The following is a 13,778-nucleotide window of genomic DNA, read 5'->3' as shown; positions in this document are numbered from 1 at the left end:
ACATTAACAGTGGCTGTTAAAACATTAACAGTGGCTGTTAATACATTAACAGTGGCTGTTAATACATTAACAGTGGCTGTTAATACATTAACAGTGGCTGTTAATACATTAACAGTGACTGTTAATACTTTAACATTGACTGTTAATACCTTAACAGTGACTGTTAATACCTTAACAGTGACTGTTAATACATTAACAGTGGCTGTTAATACCTTTACAGTGACTGTTAATACCTTAACAGTAACTGTTAATACATTAACAGTGACTGTTAATCCATTAACAGTGACTGTTAATACCTTAACAGTGACTGTTAATACATTTACAGTGGCTGTTAAAACATTAACAGTGGCTGTTAATACATTAACAGTGGCTGTTAATACATTAACAGTGGCTGTTAATACATTAACAGTGACTGTTAATACATTAACAGTGACTGTTATACATTAACAGTGACTGCTAATACCTTAACAGTGAATGTTAATACCTTAACAGTGAATGTTAATACCTTAACTGTGACTGTTAATACATTAACAGAGACTGTTAATACCTTAACATTGACTCTTAATACCTTAACAGTGACTGTTAATACCTTAACAGTGATTGTTAATACATTAAAAGTGACTGTTAAAACCTTAACAGTGACTGTTAATACATTAACAGTGACTGTTAACACCTTAACAGTGACTGTTAATACATTAACAGTGGCTGTTAATACATTAACAGTGACTGTTAACACCTTAACAGTGACTGTTAATACATTAACAGTGGCTGTTAATACATTAACAGTGACTGTTAATAACTTAACAGTGGCTCTTAACACATTAACAGTGGCTGTTAATACATTAACAGTGGCTGTCAATACCTTAACAGTGGGTGTTTATACATTAACAGTGGCTTGTAATACATTAACAGTGGCTGTTAATACCTTAACAGTGACTGTTTATACCTTTACAGTGAATGTTAATACCTTAACAGTGGCTGTTAATACCTTAACAGTAGCTGTTAATGCCTTAACAGTGGCTGTTAATACCTTAACAGTGAATGTTAATACCTTAACAGTAACTGTTAATACCTTAACTGTTAATACACTAAGAGTGAATGTTAATACCTTAACAGTGGCTGTTAATACATTAACACTGGCTGTTAATACATTAACAGCGACTGTTAATTAATAGTCACTGTTAATGCATTTATTTTAAAAGTTATCCTTGAAAATCTCCTTCCTTCCAATTATTGTGTAAAAATTCAATCCAAACAATATTATGAAATTGTATAGCCAAATCTCCGAATACTAAAAGCTTATAAAAAAAAAAACAATTCAATTCAGTCTAAACAAATGTGTGGTTTTGAATTCAACTCTTGTTGTAATTGAAGTGCTCCTCTGTTCTCCGCTCTACAGTCATTGTTCGCAGTGCACTATTGAAATTCAAAACTTTGCAATAATAAACAAATGAAATGCGACAACAACAGCAACAATTTCATTAAGATCAAATGTCAAATTAATTGAAATTATTTGTTGTTGTTGTTGGGTTTTTTTTATAGTATTTACAAAACGACGAACAAGGAAAGGATATTGATATCAGTGGAGTAGGGTGGGGTGGACCGCCATTGACTACGACATTCCGTTCAATTCTAATGGCTGCTGTTGTTGGCGATGATGGTGGTGACACAAATAACAATTTATGGCTGCTTCAAAGACAAACAATAGACAACAACAACGGTAGCAACAACAACAACAACGACCCCAACAAAGTCAAAATTATTTACAAAGAAATTCAATTCATTATCAAGAACATTACTTATCGCTGAGAGGCGATCGAAAGGGAGGGACGTGTCTTTCCCTCATCCTCCTCCATCCTCCATACGGAAGCCAAAACAAATTGGAAAAATAAAAATAGATTTTTATTTACCCATCCTCGATATCATCACCATCGCCACTGCTCGTCTTCGTCGTCATCATCATTCATTTCAATTATTTTCTATTTTTTTTATATTTTTTTAATTGTTGAAATTGTTTCCAATCACCCCCCACCACTACCACCCACTTTTTTTATCGGTTCCTGGTCATTTTAGAATCGAAGACTAATTTTTAAATGAAAAAAAAAAAACTTAAAATTGATTTTCAAAACTTACCAATTGTCGCAATATTGAAAATCGTTCCGACCACAGCCATCAGCAGAATCGTGCCCAAATTATCGAAAAACAATCGATTCGGCATAAAATACCCCGCATCCAATATAATCGGCGGCAGCATGTAGAAGAAGAAGGTGTTGGGCGTGAGCGGTGATACGGCAACATCTGTACAAAAGAACAGCACCACACCAATGACAACACCGACAACAATCAGCAGGCAGGATTCGGGAAAGATCAGATGTAATTTTGGTGTCATATGGAAACCTGGAAGGAGGAAAGAAGGAGAGAGATTAGAATATTTTAAAAATAAGAAAGAATTAGACCAATAAAACATGGATTTTTGGAGAATATTTTTCCAAAGACCAAGAACCAAAAATCCAGGATATTTTAGGAAGGACGAAATTTGTATTTTTAATTTTTGAAAGAGATTATTTAAAGAAAATTTTTAAGGACTTTTCAAAGAATATTTTTAAGGGCCAAATATAATTTATAAGGATTTCCTAAAAAGACCAAGCGAAAATGGTTTAGGACCAAATGGTAATTTTTTGAGATTCCAAAAAAAAAATTGTTCAGTGTCAAATTTGGATTTTCATAAAAATATTTCCAGGACTAAACCAGGATTCTTTATAAAATAAATTTTTAAGGTCCCTTTTAAAGACCCCACAGGAATTTTTGAAAATAATTTTTAGAAGATTTTTTACCTCATGTTTTAGGGATCAAATATTTAATTGTCCTTATACTTAGAAAACATGAATTTTTAAGTGTATTTTTCTAAGAACAAAGAAGGAAAAAATCCAGGACTTTGTAAGTATATTTTCTATCAAATGTGGATTAAAGAAAGGGCCAGCGGGTGGGAATTTTCAAAACACTATCTTTGAGGACAAACCTTAGACGAACGTTATTTTTTAGGATTTTTTTAAAATATATAAAATCCTTTTAATAAAAAATTATGAGTTTTTATGGAAATGTTTTAAAGACTAAACGTTTACTTTAAAAAAAAAAACATTTTGACAATGTCTTCCCAAAGTCCTTTTCGTAATTTTTAGGATATATTTTTGGGTTCTCAGCCTGGACTTTGGAGATATCCTTCTTCAAGAATTAAATAAAGTCCCAGCGGTGTATTTTAAGGATTTGTTTTTGCAAGAACTATCCAAAGTCGTAAAGAGATTATTTAATATTTTTAAAGGACTTTTCAAAGAATGTTTTTAAGGACCAAATATTCCTTTTTTAAAAATACCTGAAAGGACCAAGAAAAAAATCTTTTAAAGACCAAATGGCTATTTTTGAGTTTCAAATACAATTTTTTCAGGACTAAAGGACTAAACCAGGATTTTTATTTAAAAAAAGAATAAGGAAATTTTTATGGAAATTTTTAAGGACTCTTTTAAGGACCAAATGAAGGTTTTTTTAAACCATACTCTTAAGGACCAAATTTGATTTTTTATACAATTATTTTAAGGACTTAACTTCAAGTAAAATTTTTTCAATGTCAAATTTGTTTTTTTATAAAATCCTTTTAAGGACTAAATCAGGATTTTCTTATTAATATGTTAAAGAAATTTTTATGGAAATTTTTTAAGGACCAAATGGAAATTTTTGGGAACATTTTCTAGGACCAACTGGAGATTTTTTAAAACATGTTTTTAAGGATCATATTTTAATTTTTATACAAATGTTTTAAGGACCTAACATCAAATAACATTTTTCCTGGTTTTCAAGGACTAAACCAGGATTTTTGATAAAAAATTACAGTTTTATAGAAATTTTGATTTTTTAAGGACCATGCAAAGTCTTTCACATTTTTTTAAGAATATTGTTTTCAAGGACCTCCGAATGTCCTGGATTTTAAGGGATATTTTTCATCCATTTTGTCTTTTTAAGTAAGCTTTTTGCAATGTCAATCCAAAGTCCTTTTGGTGATTTTTGGGTCATTTCTTTTTGGGTTCTCAAACTGGACTTTTGTGATATCCTTTTTCAAGAATAAAATAGTCCTTGCTGTGTATTTTAAGGATATACTTTGGCTGGATTTTTAGTGATTTATCCAGATTTGCATGTTTACGATAATTGTTGCAAAGGATAAACATGGATTTTAAGAAATTGTTTTCAAGGATCAGAGCGAATTTTTTTAAGGCAATTTCGGGCAAAGATTGAATCAGGATTCTTAAGGAAATTTACACAAGGATAAACGAGGATCTAAAAGGAATTTTTTCCAAGGACCAAATTTGGATTTTTGCAAAATTTTTGAAAGGTTCAACGATTTTTTAAGCATATAATTGCAAGGATCGAATTGCCGAGGGCAATGCATTGGTATTCCAGGACAATTTAATGAGGACTAAAGTGAATGCATTTTAAAGAAATTTAGGGCATAGATTGGATCTGGATCTTATGGAAATTTAGACAAGATTTTAATGTGGTTTTTCAGGATTTTTATCCAAGGACCAAAACTGGTTTCTTCGTATATTTTTGCAAGGATCAAATAAGGATTTTTAAGAAGGGTTCAGATCGGATTCTTTAAGGAAATAATTGCAAGGATCGGAAGTGCATGCTTACGGACATTTTTGCAAGGAAAATGCATAGATTTTCCATGACATTTTTATGAGAATGAGGATATTTTAACAAAACTCAATGAAAGGGTCCTCTAGGACATTTTTATGAGAATCAAACAGAAATTTAAAAGAAAAGGATCACATCTGGATATTTATGGATGTGGGTGTTTCAAGGACATTTTGGCAAGGACCAAACCCGATTTATAAGTTTTAAGGAGTTTTTGCAACGACAAAAATGAGATTTTTGAGGATATGTTTTACAAAACATAAACTTAGGATCGGAAATGAATTTTTAAGGAATTTTTTGCAAGGGTAATGCATGGATCTACCAGAAAAATTTTATGAGGATTAAACGTGGAATTAAAGGAAGGTTATTAAGATATTTTTCAAGAACGAAAATTGGATTTTTGAGGATGTTTTTAGAAAAAACAATAGTAGAACGAAACAATTATTACCTCCAAAAAAAAATCGATTTTTTAAAGGACATTTTCTCAAGGATCATCCACACTCTTATTCGTGGTCCTTTTTTCGATTATTTTGTAAAGGGCCACTGACCAAAAATTCTGAATTTAATAACAACCATTTTTTATGACCTTAGGACCAACAAACATGGTTTTTTAAAGATTATTTGTTAAGAAACTTTAGACCCACAAAAATTTGGATATTTTACGAATTTTTATTTTTCAAGGTCCGTAAGACAAAAATTCTGGATTTCTTAGAAATGTATATTCAAGTATTATTAGACCCACAAATAAAATATTAAAATATATTTTATTTCAAGGACAAGAAAATCTCGGATTTTTTCAATAATAATTGTCCTTCGCCAAAAAAATCTGATTTTTGGGAATACTTTTAAATAATTCATAATTTTTCATAAATTTGGAGACACAATCAGACAAAAAATTCGGATTTTTTAAAAATAATTTTAACATCCATCTAGAACCCAAAGCATGGATTATTAACAAATATATATTTTTTTTCATAGGACAATAAGTCTAAAAAAATCCAAGACTTTTCGAAATCATAAATCCTGGATATTGTCACAAATATTTTGTTTAAGGACAGTGAGCCTTAACCTTTTTTTTAAAATTTTTAAACATCAAGAATTTCTTCGAATTTGTATGTCCTTGATTTTTTACAAAAATAAAACAAAAAAAAAATAAAAAAAAAATATTAAAAAATAATGTTAAGGACTCGGGAGAAAAAATCTCGAATTTTTGGGGAAGTTTAAGAAATTATTTTTAGGAATATTTAAACAAAAAAAATAATGAATTTTATAAGATTTTTTTTTTCGAACTTCACACCAAAATCATAAATATTTCCCTTCTTTTAAGAAAAAAAAAATTCTGGATCTTTATCGGTTTTTTCAAGGACCTTTTTACCTCTAATTTTATTCTAAAGCAAATTGTAAACTAAACACTTTAGTCCATCATAAAAAAAACCTTTTTTCGACGTTATGCAAGATAATGCTGACCTTTTAAACGGCCACGAAAAATGCCAAGTCAATAACCGGCGTTGAGTCCTCCTCCTTCCTTTGGCAAATAGTCAAAATAGTTTCCAAGCATCAAGGCCATCGCAATGAAGTAAACGACGACGCAAATTAAACGCAATTAGGCGAAAATACGGCATTGACTTTTAACATTTAATGGATTTTGTAACACCCACCCAGCGAAGTGTTCAGCAAAAAGGACAGAAGTGAAAAACAGAAACAGAAAACCAATAAAAAGCTATACTCTTGCCATTTGGTTTTGACAAGGGCCTACTACCAAACAAATACAAAAAAAATAACAAAATTTCCAAAACGAAAATATTCTGTCCAAGAGGTGAAAGAAGGAGTCTAAAACAACCTCCCTCTGAAAACTCCCACTTCCCTATTATTAAGCAAATATTTTGAATTTCTGACACATACGGTTATGAAATCGATTATTATTCTTTTCTTTTTGTAGATTCTGAAGGTTAGCTACTTTCTTTCACCACCAGAATAATTTTTTTATTATTTATTGTTCATGATTATATAAAAAAAGCAACAAAAAAAAATACAATTATTTGCTGAATTGTGGATTTTGTTTTCTTGGCGCCGCTGTTTCATTGTTTGCTTATGTTGTTATTCTTTCGTTCTTTTTTTTATCGTATGGAGGGTTCGCTTGTCGCTTCTTTTTAGCTGTTTTTAGCTTTGGATAAAATGAAAGCATTTTTGTTTAGCATATTTGGCTTATCACTTGATTTTTCGAGTCAACCCATTTATCCATTGGTTTTCGTATAAAAAAAACGACCCATATTCGGAGAGGTGACTAAGAAAGAATACCAATGGAAGGTATGCTAGCGGTAGGAGAGCTATAGCTTTATTTCAAAAAAATTTTTTTTTCTTTTTTTTTATTGCAATAAAATGTATAGAATATTGGAAGTGCCCCCTTGGAAGTATTCATTGAAGTAATATTTGAAAAAATAATAATCCGAATTTTCTGTTCGAGATGGTAATTAAAACCAATATCAATAAAATATCCAACAATTCAGCTGTTTATGTTCCTTTAAAAAATCGTCAAAAAACATATTTCTCATAAAATTCATCAATATCTGGAAGGTGGTACCTTTAAAAATATTCAGGATTACAATTTAAGATGATCCTTCGAAAAAAATTCATGACTGTCCTTTCAAATTTTTCAAAAATATATTTAAAGGTGGAGATTGCATTTAAGGAAATATTAATCCATCCTCGATTATAACAAAAATAAAATATTTAAAAATCCACTTGGGTATCCAGGGTAGTCCTTAAAGATTTCCTGATGAAGGCAATGTATATATATATAATGGGATGTATGAAATAAAAAGAGAACCTGATGCTTATTTCGGATTTATGATCATTTTGGTTATTCTTTTATATTAGGATTTGCAACGTTGGACGAAATTAAATTATCCTTTCTCTTTCTGTACAGTAAAATATTTTTCAAAATTTCGACCTTTTGTGGGGGACCCATCTCCGAACTACCAAGTTTGGATCATATCAAATACTCCCTTCGAGAGATATCGTGCGTAACAGCCATTCACACAGACGGACCAACGGACATCGCTAGATCGACACCAAATGTCCTTAAAAGGATTTGGTCCAAAGAGACTTAGGGTGAAAAACCGTTATTTCGGCGAGGCACGTTTGGGCCGTATCAAATGATATATACCCTCTCTAGCCATAGGGCTGAGGGTATAAAAATAGAAGGGGTTCTTTTTATACCCTACACCACAAGGTGGTTAGGGTATTATGTCTTTGTGCATTTGTTTGTAACAGGCAAAAGGAAACGAGATAGACCCATAGTTCCTTTTGATGATCTGCATAGAATCACATTCTGAGTCGATTTATGCATGTCCGTCCGTCCGTCTGTCCATGTATTTTTGTAAACAAAGTACAGTTCGCACAAATCATTTGTTTGGCCCAAGAACGGACCCTATTGAAATTTGCGATAATCGGTAAAAATTTAGATATAGCTCCCATATATATCTTCGTCCGATTTGGCTCTTATTGTGCACCAAACGTCTAATATCAGCCCGAATAGGATGACATTTTGCACATACAACCAATGTAGGCCTGAAAATAAGTATGACAAATTTGATCGAAATTGGTTCAGATATAGCTATAGCTTTCATATATATTGTTCATCCGATTTGTTTTTTTTTTGTGCTCCGCAGCCGTAGTATGCACTCTGTAATAACAATATTTGGGGAAATATATCAAATACAGCTCAGAAATACCTTTGCTAAATTTTATCGAGATCGGTTCAGATTTGGATATAGCTCCCATATATAAGTTCGTCCGATTTACCTTTTACTGTTCACCAAACGTCTAATATTTGTCCAAATGGGATGGAATTTGGCACTTACGACCGAACTGAGTCTAGAAGCTAGTATGTCAAATTTGGTGAAGATCGGTACAGATAAAGCTATAGCTCTCATATATACTGTTCATCCGATTTGTCATATTTGTTACCCACAGCCGTAATATGCACTCCGTAATAACGATATTCAAGGAAATATATCAAATGCAGCTCAGAAATATCTTTGCCAAATTTTATCGAGATGGGTTCCGATTTGGAATTTGCTTCCATATATATCTTTATCCGATTGCAAATTAATTGTGCTCCAAATGGGCAATACAAGTCCGAATTTAAAAGATACAAATGCTTCGGCATATTTAGTCCTTTGAACTTTAAATTATAATTATAATTATAATCATAGCGTGTATGATTGAATTCTCCCATAAAAACTTTTAATTGTTATGCGGAGCTATACTAAATTAGCAAAGTGTTGTAGGGTATCATAATGTCGGTCCCGCCCGACTTTAAGACTTTCTTTACTGGTTTTACTGCAGAGTTATTTATAAATGGTTGCATACTTTTTGGCTCCCTTGAAGAATATGAACCAAAAATCGACTTTTATGCGGAAGGTCTAAGTTTCAACTAGAACAAAATTTGGAATATTTTATCAGACATTATAGCAGATGGCATTAAAATGGAATCACTTTCTATAAAAATTGCTTCTTGGACATCCATTGCTTCCAAGAATTGCCTAAATGAATTAGTTGACTTTTAGCATTGAAAAGTCTCTCAATAAAAATCGATCTCTGCTTGAAGTAAAAGCCACAAAATCTACTTTTCATAATCGATTTTCCATTTCTTACGACCCAAAAGAAATATGCAACTATTTGGAGTAGAAATCGAATTTTACTTGTTGTAAAAAATTGCAAAAACGACTTTTTCGAATCGATTTTCGACTTTGCTCTCCTAAAAATATGCAATCATTGTTATTTTTTAATTTTGAGTCTCTAATCCATCACAAAGTTAGACAAATTGAATCTCAGCATCTGTTGGTAAACTATATATTATCAGAAAATAAAATCGAAATTGACTTTGTATTGGTACGAAAAAAATCGAAAATCGACTCTTAGCTAATTGGTCCAAATCGATTGAGGGAACAGTTATTTTTTAATTACTTAATTCCACAAAAAGTTAAAAAAATCAACGACTCCATCATTTGGTTAAAAAAAATTCATATTCAAAAGAAATTATAATTGAAATCGACTTTAGGATGGGAGAGAAAAATCGAATTTTAAGTAACAGAAAAAAGTCGATACACACCAATTTTTAGAGACATTAAAGTGAATCTAATCTCTCGCCTTTTTAAAGTAGTAATAATGAATTAGATAGTCCGTTGGCAAAACTACACATAAAAAAATACTTCGAAATCGACTTTATATTGGAAATTTAGAAATCGAAAATCGACTTTTATCTCTCTGGACAAAGTAGATAGACCGGATAGTCAACATTTTTGTTTGAACTCAAATAACCAAGAATTAAAAAAAACGTCTTTTCCTCTTGACCACTTATCACTCATTGATATGGGTATTCCAAAGTCACTAAAAAAATTTGGCATTTAAACCCCTGATTTTTTTATCTTTGCATAATTTTGTCCCCCACTGTAATTAATTATTTTTCGGTAATATACCAAGAAGACCAGCATAATTAAATAGTATCATCATTCCAGCCAACTGATTGATGGTTGTGGTCGGTGGTTCCTAGAAACCTTAAAACGGTTATCTTTTTGGAAAAATAAACAAATATTTTTTGGGCATTTGTTATCGCAATAAATTGTTGTTGTTGTTGATGGTTAATGCCTTGTTATTGTCCGTCCATGCTAATTAATTTTAAGAGTTCCTTAGGAATTTCACTAAATTCTTTGTTAAAAACTCCACGGTGATGTCATTGCGAAAAGCCCTCGGTCTTTGTTTTTTTTGTAAATTTTTTTTTTTTGAAAAATCCCAAAGACAAATGTTGGGATTCCAAAATATTTCTTTTTTTTCCTTTGTCGAATGTTTGTTTTCTTTTTTTTCTTTTTCAAATATTTTTTTCTTTTCTTTTGAAGGACTTCTGACTGTCCCTGAAAATCGTTGGCAGTGACAACAGAAACTCCCCCATCTTGGGCCATGACCAAAATACCAGTAGCAGCAGCAGCGGCGAAGGCAGAGGCGTTATTTGGGTAGGACATTCAAGCCATACATTGGATATTTTCATGTTTTTGTTGCTGTTGTTGTTTCTGTCATTAGGACTCCAAGGAGAAAGGTTGGTCCGTTAACAAAGACATTATTATTTGACTAAAGTGTTGTCGGAGTAACACAACAACAACAATGGCAATAGCAACAACTTATTGTCTTTGCCATTGCCTGCCTGCTTGCCTGCCTGACTGTTTTTTCTAAGGAGGTTCCTTACTTTCAAGGATAAACGGCCACCCAGAAATACAAAACTTATTTACCCAGCTCTAGTGGGGGCAGAATTTCGTAGAAAAGATTTCGCCTTTGAAAATTAAAGGATATTTGGGCGTGTGTTTGCCTTTCTTCTTTCGTTCAATCGTATTCACTCAAGGTCATTACTAATGTTTGTTCTGCAATGTCTCTATTCGGTTTATTTATGACTTCGCCAGTGCGTCGTAAAAGGAGAAGAAAGCAAATCAATTTGCTTCAACTTTTTTTCTGCTGCTTTACTTTGAACTTGAAATTCTGTATTTTTTCGGAGTTTTACTCTTTTTTCCCGAACTTCTGTGCAAGACACTTTATTAGGCTTATTAGGGTCATAAAACAAGAGGAGAATTTCCTTTCAAGGCCATGCTTAATATTGGCCATAAAGAAAATATGGCAATAAAATTGGGGTACATTTTTTATATGGTGGGGAGTCTGTATTTTTCTCTACGGATCCTGCATGACTAGTTTTATTGTAGGCCATCAAAATATAAACATATCAGAATGGATAATAAAGTACTGGCATTAATAATGGAATATGTTTAATAATTTCCATGCATGCATGTGATGCATACTTTTAGGCGTTGTGAATAATAACAGCTGTTTAATGTCCAAATTTGATAGGAATCCGATGCTTTGTGGTAGAAGGCGAAAAAAATTAAATATAGAAGATATTCTAAAGGCCCTCTAGGGATCGAAAAACACAGAAGACCATAAAATTCACTCAAAACATAGAATACCCCTGAAATTCTTTAAAACATAGAACATCTTCCAAAGTTATTTTATGCGTGGAATTGTTGGCAATAAGTAGAATATATGTAAAATGCCATTTAAAAAAAGATTTTTTTTTTTGACCTCTTCTGACTATAAAAAATCGCCAAAACATAGAAAACCTTCTAAAAAATTTCAAAACATAGAAATAATGGACATCTTTGGGTCTTCCAAACCCAGAAGACCTTAGAAAAGTATTTTGAACAAAGGAGACCTCCGCAAATCATCGACATATTGAAGAACATCCAAAAGTTTATGAAACATAGAATACCTTTCAAGGGTCTGTAAAACATAGAAAACCTAACAAAGGCCTTTTAAACATAGAATAATTTTAGACAATCAAAAAGGAGTATTTTAAACATAGAAGAACTTTCAAATAAAAAATCTTCTGTAGCTCCCTTAAACATAGAAAATATATTGAAATAATTTGTAAACATAGAAAACCTTGCAAAGTTTTCTAAACACATAAAATATTTTTCCCAGCCTCCTAAACATTAGAATTATTCAAAAAATAAAAAAAATCTATAGCTCTCTTAAACATAGAAAATATATTGAAAAAAATCTATAAACATAGAATACCTTCCAAAGTTTCCTAAACACATGGAATATTTTTTAACAGCCCCACAAAACATGAGAATTGGAGAAATTCCATATCCCATCAAAACATAGAAGACCGTTCAAAAGTCTTTTAAACCTAGAAGACATTCGTAAGGGTTTTTTGAACAAAAAATATGTGAACCTTCAAAATATAGAATAGCTTCCGAAGGTCTTCAAATTTTCTTCTAAACTTCGAAGGGCCTATTAAATATGGAATATGTCCACAAGGTTTTCAAAACATAGAATAGCTTCCGAAGGTCCAATATTGTGAATGTTTTGTAAACATAGAAAAACTTCGTAAGGATTTCACAACGGAGCATATTTTTCATAGGTCTTCAATAGTTTCCTAGATCGTCTAAACATAGAATATATCCGAAAAGTCTTTTTAACATAGAATAGCTTCGAAAGGTGCTCTAAACATGGAATACTATCTCAAGGACTTCAAAATATAGAAGACCTAGCATAGCTCTTCTAAACATAGAATAACTCACAACAAAGAATAGCTTAGAAAGGTCTTCAAAAAACCTTTCATAGCTCTTCTAGACAAAGAATACTTTACGAATGTCTGCAAAACATAGAATAACTTCAAAACGTTATCTAAACATGAAATGTCTTCAAACTGTTTTCTAAACACAGAAGACCTTCTAAATGTTTTCAAAACATAGAATACCTTATATAGAACTTTTAAACATAGAATATCTCCCAAAGTTCTCCATTCTCATAGAATAACACCGAAATGCATTCAAAATGTATTTTAAACGCAGAAGACCTGCATAGGGACTTCAAAACATAGAATATCTTCCCTAGAAATCCTAAACTCAGAATATCACCCAAAAGTCTTCAAAACATAGAATAGCTTCCGAAGGTCTTTAAAGCATGCAAGGTCTTCAAAATGTCTTAAAAACATAGAAGATCTTCCATAACTCCTCAAAACATAGAAAAAATTAGAAAGGTCTTGAAAACGTGAAAGGTCTTCAAAATGTCATCTAAACATCGGAAGGCCTCGTAAGGACTTTAAAACATAGAATATATTTCATACGTCTTCTGAACATAGAATATCTCCCAAAAGCCCACTAAACATAGAATATCTTCGAAAGGTCTTCTAAACATGAAATATCTTCAAATACCTTCTGAATATAGAAGCCCTTTAAATGGGTTCAAAATATAGAAGAAGTTTCATGGATCTTCTAAACACAGAATACCTCCCAAAGGTCTCCTAAACATAGAATAGCTTCGGAATGTCTCCTTAACATAGAATACCTTTTAAAGCACTTCAAAACATAGAATACCTTTTATAGGACATCTAAACATAGAAGATCTTTCATAGAATTTCTAAACATAGAAAAACATAGAATACCTCTCAAAGGTCTTCGAAACATGAAAGATCACAAACATGAAAGATCACAAAATGTCCTCTAAACATAGAAGACCTTCCTAAGGACTTCAAAAGATAG

At 31.7% G+C, this 13,778-nt stretch overlaps 1 protein-coding gene across 19 annotated transcripts in view; it reads right to left on the bottom strand.

The window, feature by feature from the left end:
• The window catches only part of LOC101896141 (sodium/hydrogen exchanger 3), a 116,515-nt gene that overhangs the window by 79,279 nt on the left and 23,458 nt on the right, over nt 1–13,778 (bottom strand). For all 19 annotated transcript variants that reach the window (XM_059124799.1, XM_059124800.1, XM_059124793.1 and 16 more), the window contains exon 3: nt 2,134–2,397. In XM_059124799.1, coding sequence (XP_058980782.1) covers nt 2,134–2,397 — 264 coding nt within the window. The remainder of the gene's footprint in view (nt 1–2,133; nt 2,398–13,778) is intronic.

Source organism: Musca domestica, unplaced genomic scaffold (assembly GCF_030504385.1).
Source record: "Musca domestica strain aabys unplaced genomic scaffold, Musca_domestica.polishedcontigs.V.1.1 3, whole genome shotgun sequence".
Taxonomy (NCBI): Eukaryota; Metazoa; Arthropoda; class Insecta; order Diptera; family Muscidae; genus Musca; species Musca domestica.
Note: the sequence above shows the minus strand (reverse complement) of the source record. Positions and strands in the feature narration are given on the sequence as shown.